General features: G+C 30.6%; 4 protein-coding genes across 8 annotated transcripts; 2 read left to right on the top strand and 2 right to left on the bottom strand.

Annotated features, from left to right (window-relative positions):
* Nucleotides 1-1,979: 1,979 nt before the first annotated feature.
* Nucleotides 1,980-4,942, bottom strand: LOC108565135 (double-strand break repair protein MRE11). 5 transcript variants are annotated; one of them, XM_017924425.1, is made up of 10 exons: nucleotides 4,385-4,442; nucleotides 4,108-4,208; nucleotides 3,909-4,053; nucleotides 3,512-3,860; nucleotides 3,259-3,457; nucleotides 2,942-3,199; nucleotides 2,670-2,884; nucleotides 2,457-2,614; nucleotides 2,283-2,406; nucleotides 1,980-2,230 (listed from the first exon to the last, which is right to left on the bottom strand). In XM_017924425.1, exons 2-10 carry the CDS (start codon nucleotides 4,199-4,201, stop codon nucleotides 2,027-2,029), a joined length of 1,746 nt encoding a protein of 581 aa, XP_017779914.1. In that variant the 5' UTR covers nucleotides 4,202-4,208; nucleotides 4,385-4,442; the 3' UTR covers nucleotides 1,980-2,026. The 5 variants fall into 5 exon arrangements, with proteins under 5 accessions (XP_017779914.1, XP_017779913.1, XP_017779912.1 ...); XM_017924424.1 differs by lacking the exon at nucleotides 4,385-4,442 and adding an exon at nucleotides 4,923-4,942 and having other exon boundaries at nucleotides 3,259-3,860; nucleotides 4,108-4,205; XM_017924423.1 differs by lacking the exon at nucleotides 4,385-4,442 and adding an exon at nucleotides 4,923-4,939 and having other exon boundaries at nucleotides 3,259-3,860.
* Nucleotides 4,943-5,885: 943 nt separating this feature from the next.
* Nucleotides 5,886-7,614, bottom strand: LOC108565137 (probable 26S proteasome non-ATPase regulatory subunit 3). The gene has a single exon (XM_017924427.1). It carries the CDS (start codon nucleotides 7,484-7,486, stop codon nucleotides 6,011-6,013), a length of 1,476 nt encoding a protein of 491 aa, XP_017779916.1. The 5' UTR covers nucleotides 7,487-7,614; the 3' UTR covers nucleotides 5,886-6,010.
* A 1,483-nt stretch (nucleotides 7,615-9,097) lies between these two features.
* LOC108565132 (CD151 antigen) lies at nucleotides 9,098-13,892 on the top strand. The gene is made up of 5 exons (XM_017924416.1): nucleotides 9,098-9,334; nucleotides 11,406-11,509; nucleotides 12,813-13,004; nucleotides 13,059-13,454; nucleotides 13,649-13,892. The coding sequence occupies exons 2-5, from the start codon at nucleotides 11,432-11,434 to the stop codon at nucleotides 13,694-13,696; spliced, it is 714 nt and encodes a 237-aa protein (XP_017779905.1). The 5' UTR covers nucleotides 9,098-9,334; nucleotides 11,406-11,431; the 3' UTR covers nucleotides 13,697-13,892.
* A 503-nt stretch (nucleotides 13,893-14,395) lies between these two features.
* Nucleotides 14,396-18,185, top strand: LOC108565134. Its single transcript, XM_017924420.1, has 4 exons — nucleotides 14,396-14,949; nucleotides 15,006-15,302; nucleotides 15,354-15,455; nucleotides 17,969-18,185. The coding sequence occupies exons 1-4, from the start codon at nucleotides 14,794-14,796 to the stop codon at nucleotides 18,044-18,046; spliced, it is 633 nt and encodes a 210-aa protein (XP_017779909.1). The 5' UTR covers nucleotides 14,396-14,793; the 3' UTR covers nucleotides 18,047-18,185.
* Nucleotides 18,186-19,788: the final 1,603 nt, after the last annotated feature.

Below are 19,788 nucleotides of genomic sequence, written 5' to 3'. Positions count from 1 at the left end.
AATCACTTCTGTTCGCATGTGTAAACTAATTTAACAAAAAAAAAACGTAATAAGAAGCTCACTCACTCACTCACTCACACACACACATGAAACAAAAAAAAACATACACACACACACACGTAAAAGAATATATATATATATATATAAATGATGAAGACGAAAAAAAAAACAAGAGAAATATACACACTGGTAATAAGAGTAATGAACGTATTTAATTAAAGAAAAAAAAGATAATATTGTATAATTGATAGGCGAAATAAATGAATGAATAAATAAATATATATATATAAATGTGTTTTTGCACTTCGTGTCGTTTCGTTTCTTATAATTATTGTTTGTTTTTTTTACAATTCGTCCGTGTTTTCTTTCTTACTATTTCTTTCTTTCCTCAATTCAACAAAGATTAACGATGAAATCTTTTTTACTCTCTCTTGGATGAGACGATTGCTATGAGCACTAATGAATGAATTATATCTATCGTTGTATAATCTCCTTCCTTCGGATAAGTTTTAAGCGTATTTCCAAATTCGAGTGTAATCTAGTTTTTTATTTTTCGCCGATTTATATATTTTTTCTGCGTTTAGTTGTATAAGTTTCATGTATGTTTTTTTTTCACCCCTTTTTTACCTCCCCTCCAAAAAAAAAATAAAATAAATCACGATCCTATAATATAAAATAATATATATATATATTATAAATATAATTATACAATTGTAAACGATGATGATGCGCCCCTTCTCTCAATATTTATTATAAAAATATAATATTGTTATGTATGTATCTATCTTTCTATGTTCATTAGATTCTTTCTCTCTGATTTGTTTGTCGTAATATTTTCATTTTTATTTTCAGTTTGAATTCACTCATTTGTATATGTAACGATTTGATGATATTATTATTGTATTTGCGATATTGTAGATTTTTTCCATTGTTCATTTGTAAAACCATATGTTCTTTTCGTTTTCTCATTTAAACGATATGATCTTTATTTAAATAAATAAATAAATAAATATACCAAAAAAAAAATGTGTAATTTGTGAATTTATTTGATACAACTTTCCTTATGTTAAAATTCGTAAGAATCCATCTATATTTTATAGTATTTTGTAACAAGAATTAACTAAAACTAGATATAAATTTTAGTTCAAAGTTTAAAAGCATTTTACTTAGTTACTTATTATCTGCAGATACAAGTTTAGCAAAAATCTAAGGCAAATTTCATCTACAAAATATATTTTACTAAAAGATTTTGCATATTTAATGAAAATTAACGTAATTATTATTATTAAAATACTAAGTATAGGTTTTTGTTAGAAGCTTACAAGTTAATTGTGTTGCCTATCATCCAAATTTTTTTAATTTTAATTTTCCATTGTTCATCTGTAAAACCATATGTTCTTTTCGTTTTCTCATTTAAACGATATGATCTTTATTTAAATAAATAAATAAATATACCAAAAAATATGTGTAATTTGTGAAATTATTTGATACAACTTTCCTTATGTTAAAATTCGTTAGAATCCATCTATAATTTACAGTATTTTGTAACAAGAATTAACTAAAACAATTTAAAAAATTTAAAAACTAGATATAAATTTTTAGTTCAAAGTTTAAAAGCATTTTACTTAGTTATTTATTATCTGCAGATACAAGTTTAGCAAAAATCTAAGGCAAATTTCATCTACAAAATATATTTTACTAAAAGATTAATGAAAATTAACATAATTATTATTATTAAAATACTAAGTATAGGTTTTTGTTAGAAGCTTATAAGTTAATTGTGTTGCCTATCATCCAAATTTTTTTAATTTTAAACATTTTCTAAAGTTCACTACTAAAATAAGCAATTTATGTTAGTTTCTTATTTTAAAGTTAAAGAAGTATATAAAAGTTTATTTCAAACAAAACAATTTACATGTTTAAACTTATAAACAACTAGTTGACAAACATTTTAAAAGAAATCTCATATTCTTAGCCTATTTAAAAATTAAGTAGATGTGGAATCAGTATTAATATCAACGAATGATCACGTTTTCTTTGCTCTGGAACCGCGCGGACCTCTAGGACCACGACTTCCTCGTGGACCTCGACTCCCACGACCTCTAGCCGGTTTCTGAGGGCTAACACTTGTACTAGTATTAACAGCAGGAATATCGTCAACATCATCGTCCTCATCATCGATTACGGCTTTGTTGTACGATCTCTTCGGATTACTCAACAATTTATCGACCTAAAATCATCGTGAAAGTTACAACGATTCCAATCAAAGCATTGAAATTTACTTCAGCTTTTTCGTTTGCAGCCTCCTCCATTCTTTGTTGATTGAGCTGCTCGAGCAATTCGACAAAGTTATTCTCATCCATTCCGAGACTGGACAACTTTTCCTGCGCAGCTTTCATTTGGAAACTACAAAATCCAACATAAATATTTTAAAATAGAGTTTTTATGAATCTTACTCAATGATATCTGCGATTGCATCCGCATCATCGTTGTTGATGACCCTGGCGATGGCTTCTCCCATGGCAACTACAGATAGGATCTTCAGCTTCTTGTTGGAATCCTTCTCCAACTCTTTGTTTACTAAAGAATTGAGCATCTCCGTCCTATCAGCTTCCTACAATTGATTAATTCACGTTGTAACAACATCCAACACGTTTTGTGAATTGTACCGTTTCCACTTCGTATGTTGTATCATCTCCTGTTAGATACCTATTCCTTTTGGTGCCGTCCGTCTTGATGATGGGTTTCTGCAGGATCATATCCTCGGGATTTGCCACCAGGTCCACGTAGCTCTGGCTGAACCTGATGGCGTTGATCTGTTGCTGCTCGTCGTGGTACAGAAGAACGATCCGAATCAAAGGAAGCATCTCCTTCAGCTTTTGCGCTGAAAGCAATCACGAATATCTAATCTAATTCCTTTAGATTACAGTTAAAGAAAAACCTTTTCTTTCGTTCTTGATCCTCTCGATGATGGAATCGATTTTATCGGAGACGACGCGCTCCGTGTGCTCGCTGTACTTGATGATACCCTTCTCTTGAAGATCGGAGAGTTCCTCCAACCTGACAGTTTCAAAGACGAACGGACGGACGCTCTTCAACGGAATCGGTGTCAACTCAAAGGCGCGCTTCTTCACCTTCAAAAGACCCACGTGTTTCTTCTTGGATTCGCCTTCACTCAACGATGTAGCCACTGAGCTTCCTACCCAAATACAAGCGAATTACTTCTTGCTTCAATAGCGATTTCACAAATTCCTATACCAGGCTGCGTTATGTAAACTCCATTCAATTGCTCTTCGGGCATGATCCTGCAATCGTGTTCGTGTCCCCAAACCGCTAAATCAATGAAATCCGGTATAGATGTTTCGGGAATGTAGTTATTAGCACCTCGGAACGCCCTGTTCTGATGCAGCACGAACAAGTGGAAAACGTCTTCTTCCTGCGGCCTTAACAACGAAACCTGCAACAGAAAACCGTGAATACCAAAAGCAATAAAAGTTATCACTTTACCTACTTTTCCATCCCTGAAGAGTCTGGATAAACGCTGGTCGTGTATGTGTGATAATCCGTACAACGCGAGATTGGTTTCCCCTTTCGTTAGCAAAATCGGAGCGACTTGGACTTGCTTCAAATCCGTCCAGTATCCGAAGTAGTTGATCAAGCCGTTGCTGGAGAAGATGTCCATCACCGATGTGGCTTTGCTACCGGTCGGATCATCGTGGTTTCCGTGGATCGAAAAGATCGGTATGGATACGTTGATGTTCGGATCTTCGTAATTCACGATCGGATTCCTCAGATTCTTGAAGATGTACGACTGATCCGATAGGAACTCTATGCCCACCGGTTTATCGCCAAAACAATATCTAAATAACAAATTGTTTATCAAATTGAAATGATCATGACAAGCTCACCTTCTAATTATCTCTGAGCATCTAACAATGGCAGTGGTGGAAGGTTTAGAATCATGGAAAAGATCACCACCTAACAGAACAATATCTACTTCTTGTTCGACTGCATGTTTCAGGATTTCCTCGAAAGCAACGAAGCTATCATCCTCTACAAAAATCAATAGTTTTTATATAAGCAAATTAAGAACAGGCGAATTGTTACCTCGAACTGGATGCTTCTCGTTGTACCCCAGATGGATGTCTGTGGCCAAGAGGATCTTCAAAGTGTCCTCATCTGGATTTTGGCTATCACTCATGTTACTGCTAAAGAAATTTATCAGAAAAAACTATAATTCTTATACAATTTAGATACCAAATCCTATTGGAATCAACACCTAATTAACAATAAACAAAGAATACATTGTTTTCAAAGAAATAGTCAAAACAATTCACAAATTTTAAATAAAAATGCTTTGTTTACGTTAATAACAATAACTTACCAGTAAAATCGATGTTAACCAAGAAGATTCAAATGATTCCCTCTTGTTTACTTCTCGTTTAATTTTAAGATGTTTGCAGGACTGCGAAATTGCATTTTGAAATTGATGCCAATTTTATTACAGAATAAATGAAGATATTAATTTCAAAAATCTACTAAAATATTAAACTCATGACAATAAATAAATGTTTAGATCATTTAGAAAGTATTGGTTGAAAATATTGAAATTGTTTCTTGTTAAATTTATGTTAATATGGTTGCATAATACTGTATTTATATTTAAAACTTTTATTTATACAAAAAGTTAATATTCTCATTGTACCCCAGATGCATATCTGTGGCCAAGAGGATCTTCAAAGTGTGTTCATCTGGATTTTGGCTATCATTCATGTTACTGCTAAGGAAATTTATCAGAAAAAACAATATACATAACAAATCCTATTGGAATTAACATGGACAAAACAATAAACAAAGAATATTAAAACAATTCACAAATTTTAAATAAAACTGCTTTGTTTACGTTAATAACAACAACTTACCAGTAAAATCGATGTTAACCAAGAAGATTCAAATGATTCCCTCTCTTGTTTACTTCTTGTTTTATGTTTAAGATGTTTGCATGACTGCGAAATTGCATTTTGAAATTGATGCCAATTTTATTACAGAATAAATGAAGATATTAATTTGAAAATTCTACTAAAATATTAAACTCACGACAATAAATAAATGTTTAGATAATTTAGAAAATATTGGTTCACATTAACCGGATGAAAATATTGAAATTGTTTCATGCTGAATTTATGTTAATCTGGTTGCATAATACTGTATTTATATTTAAAACTTTTATTTATACAAAAAGTTAATATTCTCATTGTACCCCAGATGGATATCTGTGGCCAAGAGGATCTTCATCTGGATTTTGGCTATCATTCATGTTACTGTTAAAGAAATTTATCACAAAAAACAATATACATAACAAATCCTATTGGAATTAACATGGACAAAACAATAAACAAAGAATATTAAAACAATTCACAAATTTTAAATAAAAAATGCTTTGTTTACGTTAATAACAACAACTTACCCGTAAAATCGATGTTAACCAAGAAGATTCAAATGTTTCCCTCTTGTTTACTTCTCGTTTTATATTTAAGATGTTTGCAGAACTGCGAAATTGCATTTTGAAATTGATGCCAATTTTATTACAAAATAAATGAAGATATTAATTTGAAAATTCTACTAAAATATTAAACTCATGACAATAAATAAATGTTTAGATCATTTAGAAAGTATTGGTTGAAAATATTGAAATTGTTTCTTGTTAAATTTATGTTAATATGGTTGCATAATACTGTATTTTTATTTAAAACTTTTATTTATGCAAAAAGTTAATATTTATTGATGAGTGTAAGATTTGTAGAGGTTTACATATTGGAAAATTAGTAAATAAAAATTTAAATAAAGTTTTATTCCAATCTGAGGATGGGATTACAAAAAATAAAAACAGAATTAGTTGTTTTATTCAGTGACGAAACGAGAACTAAATAGTATAATTATTAGATATCATATATTTTCACTCCACTTATATAAATAACGCGATTATATGAACGTTGCGGATTCCTCCGATTTAAGGGAAACCGTCGTCATCCTCCTCAGCCATCTCCTTGGCCAACTCCAGGTCCTGCTGCTCTCTTTCGCGTCGTTCCTCCGCAGACTCCAGCTCCTTGCCGTACGCTTTCGGCGGATATCTCATAGCTTTCACGCTCTGATTGTGCAGATCCAAGCAGAAGGAGATGCGCTGATGGAAAGCGGATTGCGGTTCCTTCGTGCAATAGATGTCGGTGCTCTCCTTGCTCCTCATGAATCCACCCTGCGGATCCAAAGTAGCCTCGATGACGCCGTCGCGGATCGCTTTGGCCACGATGAACTCGGCGTCTTCGGCAGAATCCAAACCCAACTTCTTGGCGATGTCCTGCGGCGATATCCTCGAGTAAGACAACCCGATCGATCTGATCGCCGTTTTGATCACGTTGTGTCTCAGACGCAGGATCAGAGTGAAAGTGTGATCTTGCCTGAACTGGGGGCTGAAGTTCTCCAGGACTTCGCCGAATCGTTGAAGATTACCCATGCGTACGGCTTGGGTCAATTGGAAGTAGGGGCCCAAAGACCTCCTCATACTGGCCTGCCTGAAGATCTGTCTCTCAGGGATGTCACCAAGCAGCAGCTCGACGACGATCAAGAATTTCTGCACGGTCTGCCGGAAGCCGACGGCGGCGTTCTGCGGAGCCTTCCTCATGGCCTGCACCAGGTGCTTGTGCGCCACGCTGTACTCCAAACGCGCCGCCTTTATCCTACCCAAATAGTACAGGAATCTGGCCCACTCGTTGTTGCTCGCCGTCTCCGGGAAAACGCATTTACTAACCAATTTATCGGATTGATCGTACAGGGAGTAATGCAAGTAATTACGCAGCAAGCAGTTAATAAGTACCGCCTGTCCCTCGAAATCGTTCCTCAATGTAGCAGTGCGGAGACGCGCATGCAAAAACGATCTGATCGTGTCCAGCTTATCGCTGAGCTCAGCAACTCTCGAATGGTAGAAATAGCATTTCGCTGCTATCAAATCCAATGTCCTGCGGTTCTGACTGCTGATCTTGTTCATCAAACCTTGAGAGCATCTGATGGCGTCTTCGTGCTTGTTGATATCAATCAGGCGGACGAGGATGAGGAGATGCAAGTAAGCGTCCACCTCTGGGACAGGAGTTTTTACAGCTGACCTGCCCCTCGTTGTCTGCTCTGTGTCCGAGCTGCTGGCAGCTTCCTCAACGTAGCAAAGGAGAGCATCCCTCTCAGCGACCGGATAGATCTGGCTGATGAGGCTCCTCAGCACCACACCGTTCAACTTCCTCCTGGTGTTCGGAAGACCCCTGAGGACTCTCAGGATGAATCGGTTCTCTTTGTTAGTTACGGCCTTCTCGATTTGCCTGGCGTGTTCACGGATTTCCACGATACTCTGCATATCGGTGTCCCTTTTACCATCACCGGCGTCCACACCCGGTGGACTGTCCGCGCTCTTCATCTCCACGTCGGCGATTTCCACGACCATTCTCACTGATTTTGCACGATGAGTGTGGAATTATCGAAACGAAAACAATACTTGCACTTTACAAACTGTCAAACGGATTTTTGTCGAGTAACGTCGTTTCCAACATCCAACAGTTTCCTACATTATCAACAAACACACAATATTACTTTATATCTTCAACAACTCCACTTCTACCAACAATAAAACAATATTATATAAACATTATTCACAATATAACAACTGTATTTACAATATTAGTATATTAATAATTACAGCGACATCTCTTGAGAAACATCTAAAACACATTCAAATTTTAATAGTTAACTTTTCTGTATTAATTATCAAAAAAACCAACAACTTATTTCCACACTAATTACAGATTAATAAATTAACAACAAAAAAATACAATAAATTAGTACAATTTCAAACAAATTTGTAAAAATCATCTCAAGATTCATCAAATTTTCTCATAAACTTATAAGTTTACAAACAAATTTCTTTCATAAACATCAAAATGTATATTTTTAGAATTGATTGAAGTCAATTATAAACATTCTTCATAAACATTTATCGAAAAAAATGATGTAAATCTAAGCATTGTAACAGCACCAAAATTCAATATTTTTTTTTTCAAATTCATAATTTGTATTTACTTTTTATGACTAATTATTAATTAATATAGAAACTTATTTCTACACTAATTACAGATTAATAAATTAACAACAAAAAAATACAATAAATTAGTACAATTTCAAACAAATTTGTAAAAATCATCTCAAGATTCATCAAATTTTCTCATAAACTTATATAGTTTACAAACAAATTTCTTTCATTAACATCAAAATGTATATTTTTAGTATTGATTGAAGTCAATTATAAACATTCTTCATAAGCATTTATCGAAAAAAATGATGCAAATCTAAGCATTGTAACAGCACCAAAATTCAATATTTTTTTTTTCAAATTCACAATTTGTTTTTACTTTTTATGACTAATTATTAATTAATATAGAAACTTATTTCTACACTAATTACAGATTAATAAATTAACAACAAAAAAATACAATAAATTAGTATAATTTCAAACAAATTTCGTTGCTTCATTCAACATAAAAGAAAGCATCAAAAAAGATCTTTAAATCATTAAAACTTTTATTTGCAAATAATTTACAAATTCAAATATTGATAAACTTTGCCAAATAAACATGATTTTATAACTAAAACATTAACAAATTCTGAGTAAATAAATATGTTTAATAAACATAATATCTTGATTTTTAAGAATATCAGAATTTTTTAAAACCCTCTTGATCTTTAAAATTAGACAATTTGTTAAATTTTAAAAATTTTCTCATTATTTCTTTTCAATTTTCAACATTATTAAGAATTATTTTACTGTTAACATTAAGTTTTCATTAAATATCCTGTTCTAACAATTAATTATGTGAAAAAAAAATGTCTTATATAAATAAAGTAATACGAAATAAGGAAATTAAGAAGTAGTAATTGCATGTTTACATAATTGCGCAGTAGTTATAGACGGTTAAATGTTACTTGCAGTTGATGAGGTGAGGAAGAAAAAGGTAAATCTCTTAACTCGTCGTGTGCACAGCACTCTTTCTCTCCTTCCTACCGAAAGCGAAGAACGAACACACGCGTTCGTTTCGCGAAAAGAAAAAAAAGGTGGGGAAGCCAACAAGCGAGCCTCAAGGTAGAAACCGAAGTGGAACAAAACAAGAAATTTTCGTTTCAGGTGCACAAATGTGAGAGTGGAATCGAGTGTGCACCGATCAGTGCTTGTTTTTCCTGTGCTACTCCCTATATATTTTCAATAAATTCATTTCCTTGAGAGGATTATTCCGCACATCAGGTAAAAATTAAAAGCAAACAACAAATATCTTTCAACAGCTTCGCAATGTTTCTTCTCTCTGTGATTTACAAACAACAATTTCGTACTTGCTCCGTTTTTCGAACAAGGACGCACGATAAAAGTGGAACACGCGAAAGTGAAATTGAATTTTATAAAGAGAAATAAAAAATAATGCTGCAGTTCAAGAATAAATTAATAATATAGAGGAGAGAGAACGCACGTAATGCAAATGAAATCTGGAATCGCGCTTGTAAACATGTTAGTCATCATGCAGAAATAACAATTCGCTTCGATTTGTAGCTTCAATTTTAACACTTTTGTTATTTTATAATCTAATAGTTAATTGTGCACTGCATTTGCTTCTTTTCGATGATTTAAAGCCGATTTTAATCATTTTTTGTTATGATTTTATGCAAATTTGTACTTCAATGGTATTTCCTTCTTCAGTATTTACATCTCTTGGTTAACTTAACTATTAAAGTTAATTCAACAAAGTCACTGATACTAATTTCTTTCACACACATTAAACTGTATATTTAGAGGACTTATTGAGGTCAATTGAGAACGCTTTTCATTTACACTTACCGAAAAGAAAAATAGAACAAAATTTGCTCTTTAAATTATTGAGAAAAAATTATTGAAAATCCATACATTTTTTGCAAACTCCAAATTTTTATATGTTTTTTCTAACTAATTATTAATTAATATAGAATATTTAATTTTATAATATAATTTCTCTAAAAAACTACATGAATTTCTTAGTTTTTTTAAGTTAAAAAATATTTAAATTTGTAAAAATCATCTCAAGATTCATCAAATTTTCTCATAAACTTATAAGTTTACAAACTAATTTCTTTCATAAACATCAAACTGTACATTTTTAGTATTGATTGAAGTCAATTATAAACATTTTTCATTAACATTTATCAAAAAAAAGATCTAAATCAAAGCACTCTTAAGAATTTCATCGAAATTCTAATAAATTATTGCAAATTCATAATTTGTATTTATTTTTTATAACTAATTGTTAATTAATATAATTTCACTTAAAAACAACATGAGTTTATTAGTTTTTTTCTTTGTAACTTGAGAGGTAACAAAAAACTTTGGTTATAAAAAAAAATCATCTCAGAATTAAACTTACAAGTTTACAAACTAATTTCTTTCACAAACATTAAAGTGTATATTCAGAGCATTTATTGAGGTCAATTAAGAACATTTGTCGTTAACACTTACCGAAAAAAAAACCATTCCTCTTTAAACCATTTAAAATTTCATTGAATTCCGATTAAAATCTATGCAATTACTCAACAAATTACAATACAATCAGATATGCGACGCACAGCGAAACGTTAATTGCTTAATCTGTAACAGACGATGAGTAAAAAAATAAACCGTGTTACGTTTTCTATTATTCTTCGTTACGAAATTCGACATTGAACGACGAATCATCACCGCATTGTTGTGCATTTATCGAGAAATTTACACCGAATTACTACTGCGTGTTGCTTTTTATACGAAAACATCTTAAATACGTACAGAAGAAACGACTTTACTTATTACAATTCGATGTGTTTTTTGTAAGGAGATAAAAAGGAAACAACGAGAACTAATTTACACGTTTGGAATCCTTGAAATGAAAATTATTCATTCAATGATGACCTCAAAGTCGTATCCTATTGCAATTTATGTTCGTAATTATAAAAGAATTATGATTTTTTTAAAATGATTTTGCTTCTATTAAAAATTTGTGTTAAATTTGTTTCGATTTTATTTGTGTAATTTAGGAAATGTATTAATTTAGGTATTAAGTATTAAATTTTATTCAATTAGTTAGTTTGAATTTATTAAAATATATTTGTATTTTTTTACAATGAAAATCTCTTAAATTTTTTTAATAATTAAGTTAAGAAGTGTAGATTGATGCTTAAAGATATTGTAATTTAGTTGACTTAAATACAAAGTGTCAATATAAGTATAATTAAGAATAGAAGAGAAATTAAATCAAATTTGTGATTGCTACAAAGTGTTGAAGTTCAAGAGATTGAATAAAATCTAATGGTTTTTGCAGATCGTTTCAATTGGAAGGTTTCCACGATGGCGTACGGCCGACACATGGATGGCTGCGGCAACTTCATGAAGTACAGCATGTTCATCATCAACTTCATAATATTCGTAAGTTTTGTAAAATGTTTGAAATTGTTTTCTTCAATTTTCAATATTTCTTCACAAACTTTTCTTCAACATTGAACTTTTTGCTTCAAATTTAAACTTTTATTCTTCGTCTGTGAGTATTGTTTTTAAAATTTGACGAAGTTTGAACACATTTTGATTCATTATTAAAAAAACTGTTCAATTTTAAAATACGTTTCTTAAATTTTCATTTTTTTTAATGACTATATTTTTGTGACTGTGACCAACTTTCCTTTAACTTTGACCAACTTTTCTTTAACTTGAGTCAACTTTTCTTCATCTGTGAACATTTAATTTTCAAATTTGAATAATTTAGAACAAATTTTAATATATTATTAACCATTTTTATACAATTTTGAAATACATTACTTTAACTAAATATTTCCTAACAATGATCAACTTTTCTTTAACTTGGGTCAACTTTTCTTCTTCTGTAAATTAATTTCAATAACATTGAACAAATTTTGATTTACTTGAATTTTGAACTACTTTTTTTCAATTCTGTTCAACTTTGATTAAATATTGAACAACAATGGAATAACTTTTCGTCAACTATGTACAACTTTTCTACATCATTTCTTCAACTTTTCTCCCAATGTTATACAACCTTTCTATAGTTTCATCATCAACCTCATAATATTCGTAAGTTTTGTAAATGTTTGAAATATTTTTCTTCAATTTTCAATATTTCTTCACAAACTTTTCTTCAACATTAAACTTTTTTCTTCAAATTTAAACTTCTATTCTTCATCTGTGAGTATTGTTTTTCAAATTTGTCAAAGTTTGAACACATTTTGATTCATTATTAAAAAAAAATGTTCAATTTTAAAATACGTTTCTTAAATTGAACATTTTTTTTAATAACTATATTTTTTAACTGTGACCAACTTTTCTTTAACTTGAGTCAACTTTTCTTCATCTGTGAACATTTTATTTTCAAATTTGAATAATTTAGAACAAATTTGAATATATTATTAACAATTTTTATACAATTTTGAAATACATTACTTAAATTTTGTTTTTTTTTTCAATCAACTAAATATTTCCTAACAATGATCAACTTTTCTTCTTCTGTAAATTAATTTGAATAACATCGAACAAATTTTGATTTACTTGAATTTTGAACTACTTTTTTTCAATTCTGTACTAATTTCAATTAATTACTAACTTCTGTTCAACTTTACTTAAATATTGAACAAATATGCAATAACTTTTCTTCCAATCTTATACAACTTTTCTATATTTTCGAACAACATTTCTTCAATTTTAAACAATTTTTCTTTAGCTTGGAGGAATAACAGTGGTCGCTCTGGGCATCTGGACCGTAATCGACAAATCTTTCGCCAACGAACTCCTCGGCACGAATCTATACTCTGGAGCAGTATACGTGCTCATCGCCACCGGAATCCTCATCACTCTCATCTCGTGCTTCGGATGCTTCGGCTCAGCCAAAGAAGTTCGATGCATGCTTGTCACGGTAAACACTCAGCTCAACCCTAAAAAAACAAAAATTAATTAAAAACAAAAACAGTACTTCATCGCCGTCTTCCTGATCTTCGTCACGATGCTGGTTGGCGGTATCCTTGGTTACGTCTTCCGTGCCAAAGTTGAGAACACCATGAAGAACACCATGATCGGATCCATCAGATCCTACGGCAACGATAGGCCGGTGACGGAGGCCTGGGATGAAATTCAGTCGCGTCTTCAATGCTGCGGCGTCTCCGGCGCCGTCGACTGGACAGACCAGATCCCGGATTCCTGCTGCAGGGAGCCGGTTCCCGGCAAACGGCAGAGATGCAATCTCCTCGTCGAGCATCAGAACTCGTTCACGCTCTTCCAGAGGGGTTGCTACAACGTTACCATTGACTACGTTAAAGATCATGCGGCAATCATCGGTGGCGCTGGAATTGTAGTAGCCTGCTTAATGGTAAGTAACGAAACAAAAAGACAAAAGAATAGAGCGATAATAATAACAGCCACCTTTTGTTTTGTTTTGTTCAAAATGGCTGCTAATTACTGCACAGCAAAACAAAAGATATCGATATCATGGATGACTCAACTCAAACCTGCAATAACGAAGTTTTCAAATACTAAAGTTATATTTTTTTTCATTTGTTTCAGTTGCTCGGAATGATCTTCTCTTGCGCACTCTTCAAGATACTGGAATAAATAGTTCTTCAGTAATATTTCAGACTTCTTCTGTATAGTTTTTTTTTCGATGCTGTGTACAAAATGTTACTTAAATTATTAATCTTAACCATTTTTTCTCGTTCCGTAAGACGCTAATGTTACATGTAAATTTTATATTTTGTTACAATAATTTGAAAAAAAAATAATAAAATAAAACACAATAATAAAATGAAAATACTTTGCATATTTATTTTCTGCTAAAGTTGAAATGTAAAACTTAATTTGAAGATTTTATTTGTTTATAATTGTAAAAATTTTGTTATTGAAATTTTTACATTTACACAATTTTTGATAATTTTCTAATTAATAATAATAATTAATTAATAAACATTAATACATAATGAAAAAAAAGTACATTCTTTACATATAAATAAATAAATCAATAGGCTGGCCAAAGGGCTAACGACCGGGGTCTTTCCGCCTAAATAATTTTCTATTAAAATGTATAAAGAAATACATTTTCATACTCAGATCAATAATTTGTTGCAAGAAAACACATATTATTCACTTAATAATTGCTATTATTCTCATAGGAATTGTAAACTTAACTCTCTAAGATATACTTAATACGTATATTTTGAATTTTATTGAATCGCAAACTTAGGTCACTCTTTCGAAATGATCAGCTCAAATCTTAATGTTGATGTTAGTAATTAATTATTGAAGTATATTGTTTCTATGACGATTAAATCAAAGTAGGTGATGTCATATTGACACAGTGGGAATGCATAAAAATGATGTCATCGGAAAATGCTGAGGTGGAAAGAGATTTGAAGGTTTGAAACTAAAAATTAATGTTGTTTTTGTTATGATTAGTATTGTTAGGTGGAAGAGTCGAAGCGTGAAAATTCCGCCGAATCTCTATCATCTACGATTTTTCCATGGAGAAAAATTTCAGCACGAAGGATCTTTGTATCGCGATACGAGACTGGAAGACAAATCGAGCCCAGCGGTTTCTACTTATGTCTTCTTGCTGTTCTTTTGCTGGTATCAAGTTAAACTAAGATTTTAGTGGAAAAAAACTTGATTAATTGCAGTGTAGTGGCACGTTTTTGGTCTCGGCTTGTCTATGGACGATGTTCTCAAAACTCTCGTACATCTCCATCCTGAATCAGTCTCTCGTCACCGATCCGAACAACTTCAACCTCTGCGGCGGATTGTTGGCGATTCCTTGCTTCTGGATTGCCTTCACCACGCACGACAATCGCAAGAATTACCTACTCCTCCCTTTGGTATCGAATACCTAAAACTTAAACACAATCATCATATTGATTATTGCACTGCTTAGCTGATCGTGTTGTTATCGATTTCGATGACGCTCCTCGCCGTCGGTAGTTCAATCACCATCATCCAACGCACGAAGATGTCCTTCTCGAACTGCACGGATCCTCCGACTCTCCTCCCCAGCCATTACAAATCGCTCCTCATCGATACGCTGAAAGCTGGAATGAACGAGTACGAGAGCAATTACAACTACAAAATCTCCTGGGATCGAGTTCAAATCAGGTTGCAGTGCTGCGGAGTCTCCGGTTACCGCGACTGGAAGTCACCACCGAAAAGCTGCTACCATAATCAAACAACCCATGTACCGTTTTGTTTTTAACGTTTCTCATTTGTAATTGTGTTTGTTTTTCAGAACGGTATGTTCGAGCGAGGCTGTCTCGACGGTATCGCCTTCGAAATGTCGTGGCACATGTGCTTTTTGAGCGGATGCGCTTTGATCGCTTTGGGAATTCAGGTAAAAAAAAATGTACAGAAATAACTGTTAATTACGATCGACAAACAACTTTATCGCATAATTATCGGATTTGTTTTTCGTTTGCATGATACATGATACACGTAGGCGTTGCAATTATCAACAATTCCGACGTGGAGCCACTTGTTCTCCACAGTTATAAAACAAAAGCTTCAATTCAATTGTTTGCATATTAATATTTTTGATGATCCAAAACAAATCATCACTTGTTTTCCATTAAAAAAACAAATGCTTAATCAATGTTTTGACAAGTTCTTTGTTTTTTTTTGTTGTTTCAAATTAGCTTTCAATGCTAATTAGTAGATTAATAATTATGCAAAAATACGAGTTAAGATCATTTACATCTGATATTTATCCAAAACAATCGAGTAATTGAAACAGTTGACCGCAAACAAACATCTTTTTGTTTATGATCAAAGAAGACATAATGATGATCTCAATGAAATATTGTTATAATTGGATAAACTTCTATTCTTCATCTGCGAGTATTGTTTTTCAAATTTTTGTTCAATTTTAAAATACGTTTCTTAAATTTTGATTTTTTTTAATAACTATATTTTTTAACTGTGACCAACTTTTCTTTAACTTGAGTCAACTTTTATTCATCTATGAACATTTTATTTTCAAATTTGCATAATTTTAAACAAATTTTAATATATTATTAACAATTTTGAAACACATAACTTAAATTTTGTTTTTTTTTTCAAGCAACTAAATATTTCCTAACAATTATCAACTTTTCTTTAATTTGGGTCAACTTTTCTTCTTCTGAAAAATTAATTTGAATAACATTGAACAAATTTTGATTTACTTGAATTTTGAACTACTTTTTTTCAATTCTGTTCAACTCTGATTAAATATCGAACAACAATGGAATAACTTTTCGTCAACTATGTACAACTTTTCTACAACATTTCTTCCAATTTTATACAACTTTCCTATAATTTCATCATCAAATTCATAATATTCGTAAGTTTTGTAAAATGTTTGAAACATTTTTCTTCAAATTTTCAACATTTCTTCACAAACATGACATGATACACGTAGGCGTTGCAATTATCAACAATTCCGACGTGGAGCCACTTGTTTTCCACAGTTATAAAACAAAAGCTTCAATTCAATTGTTTGCATATTAATATTTTTGATGATTCAAAACAAATCATCACTTGTTTTCCATTAAAAAAACAAATGCTTATTCAATGTTTAGACAAGTTCTTTGTTTTTTTGTTGTTTCAAATTAGCTTTTAATGCTAATTAGTAGATTAATAATTATGCAAAAATACGAGTTAAGATCATTTACATCTGATATTTATCCAAAACAATCGAGTAATTGAAACAGTTGATCGCAAACAAACATCTTTTTGTTTATGATCAAAGAAGACATAATGATGATCTCAATGAAATATTGTTATAATTGTATAAACTTCTATTCTTCATCTGCGAGTATTGTTTTTCAAATTTGTCGAAGTTTGAACACATTTTGATTCATTATTAAGAATTTCGGTTCAATTTTAAAATACGTTTCTTAAATTTTGATTTTTTTTTTAATAACTATATTTTTTAACTGTGACCAACTTTTCTTTAACTTGAGTCAACTTTTATTCATCTATGAACATTTTATTTTCAAATTTGCATAATTTTGAACAAATTTTAATATATTATTAACAATTTTTATACAATTTTGAAATACATTAATTAAATTTTATTATTTTTTTCAATCAACTTTAATTAAATTTTATTATTTTTTTCAATCAACTTTAATTAAATATTTCCTAACAATGATCAACTTTTCTTTAATTTGGGTCAACTTTTCTTCTTCTGTAAAATTAATTTGAATAACATTGAACAAATTTTGATTTACTTGAATTTTGAACTACTTTTTTTCAATTCTGTTCAACTCTGATTAAATATTGAACAACAATGGAATAACTTTTCGTCAACCATGTACAACTTTTCTACAACATTTCTTCCAATTTTATACAACTTTTCTATAATTTCATCATCAACTTCATAATATTCGTAAGTTTTGTAAAATGTTTGAAACATTTTTCTTCAATTTTCAATATTTCTTCACAAACATGACATGATACACGTAGGCGTTGCAATTATCAACAATTCCGAAGTGGAGCCACTTGTTTTCCACAATTATAAAACAAAAGCTTCAATTCAATTGTTTGCATATTAATATTTTTGATGATCCAAAACAAATCATCACTTGTTTTCATTAAAAAAACAAATGCTTATTCAATGTTTTGACAAGTTCTTTGTTTTTTTTTGTTGTTTCAAATTAGCTTTCAATGCTAATTAGTACATTAATAATTATGCAAAAATACGAGTTAAGATCATTTACATCTGATATTTATCCAAAAAATCATGCTATTAAAACAGTTGACTGCAAACAAACATCTTTTTGTTTATGATCAAAGAAGACATAACAAGATTCGGTTGATGATCTCAATGAAATATTCTTATAATTGGATTTCTTCCCTGGACAGATGACTACACTCGTGTTCGTGTTCTATCTGTACCTGAAAGAGAAGCTGGGCCGCGCCACAGACGTCACCAGCTTTTGATTTCCATGGTAACCTTCAACAGCAGCAGAACGTATCGTAGCAACGAAGCTGACGCACGAAAAGGATTAATTGGTTACCAAACAAAATAAATGAACAAAGAAACAAAAAATATCTTCACTCTATGACATTTCCTTCTTAAACACATGAAAACCTTAAATATTTAGTTTGAAAATCAAATTTTTGTAGTATTTATTCAACGATGAACAATAAAAATGAAGTAGGAAGAAAAAAAAACAACAACTTATGTTTGCTTTTGTAAATATATTTATATTTAACACGAAGTCTTATGTACTAGGATAACTACTACGGCAGAGCATGGACCAATAGAAGCGTTCGGATTTTGTTTTTCGATTAACCATGGCCTCCCAATAATATTCATTACATAATTATTTTTTTTTTTTTCGTAAAGATTACAATTACAACTCATCGGAATTTCATCGTTCCATAAAAAATGCTACACAACTTCGGGGAGAAATGTTTTGTTGAATGTTTTTTTTTTTTGCGCTTTGTACAACATCACATACATATTTATAGAATATGTACATCATCGTATAATATATATATAGTATAACAAAAATATAATAGGTAACAAATTTAAAATTTCAAATAGAAAAATAATAACGACACTTGCAGTAAAATTACACAAAACAACAAAATTAAGATTTTTTTTTTTTTCGTTTTGATCAATTAAAACTATACATACACATATTATTTATGTACTATAAGTATTAGTAAAAAAAAAATAATAATTAAATGTGAAAAAGTAATAAAAAAAAAGACACACCTTCAATGTGAAAGTAAAATTATCACAGATTTATGCGCAGTTACGCGCATATACACACGTTGGTTCACAGTCGAAGAAACAAAGTGCGCACGTATTTCGAGAGAACAACAATCAGCGACGATTGTTTTCGTGAAACAGGTTTATAATCAATCAATTATTTGTGGTATTTCCATTGATTTTTTATATAAAATTGTAATGAAAACTTTAAATTTCTGCAAGAAATTGTAATTTTTTTAAATATTTGTTCATACGTAGATAAAATAATCAATTTCATTGATTAATCAATAAAATCTATCTAATTCATTGTTGAAATATCAAATGTTTTGTTCGTAATATTGATTTTAGTGCATGCAAATTCATAATGTATTTTTTTTAATATTTCTAAAAAAATTGTTGGAAATGTTGATTAAACTATAGAATTTTTGAAATATTTGTTCATAGTTGCATAGTTTTGTTCGTAATATTGATTTTAGTGCAAATTTATAATGTTTTTTTTTTAATATTTCTACAAAAATTGTTGGAAATGTTGATTAAACCATAGAATTTTTGAAATATTTGTTCAAACTTTTGCTATTAATATGTAGATACAAAAAACTAATTAGTTTTCATTGATTAATTTTGTTGAAAATCACTGAAATTCTGAGTCAGTTTCAATAAAATCTATCAAAATGTCTAATTCATTGTTGAAATTTCAAATGTTTTGTTCTTAATATTGATTTTAGTGCAAATTCATAATGTTTTTTTTTAAATATTTCTACAAAAATTGTTGGAAATGTAGATTAAACTATAGAATTTTTGAAATATTTGTTCAAACTTTTGTTATTAATATGTAGATACAAAAAACTAATGACTTTTCATTGATTAATTTTGTTGAAAATCTATCAAAATGTCTAATTCATTGTTAAAATACGTTTTTTATGTTATATTCCAAAAAATTGTTGGAAATGTTGATAAAACT

Source organism: Nicrophorus vespilloides, unplaced genomic scaffold (assembly GCF_001412225.1).
Source record: "Nicrophorus vespilloides isolate i.1.1-1 unplaced genomic scaffold, Nicve_v1.0, whole genome shotgun sequence".
Taxonomy (NCBI): domain Eukaryota; kingdom Metazoa; phylum Arthropoda; class Insecta; order Coleoptera; family Silphidae; genus Nicrophorus; species Nicrophorus vespilloides.
Note: the sequence above shows the minus strand (reverse complement) of the source record. Positions and strands in the feature narration are given on the sequence as shown.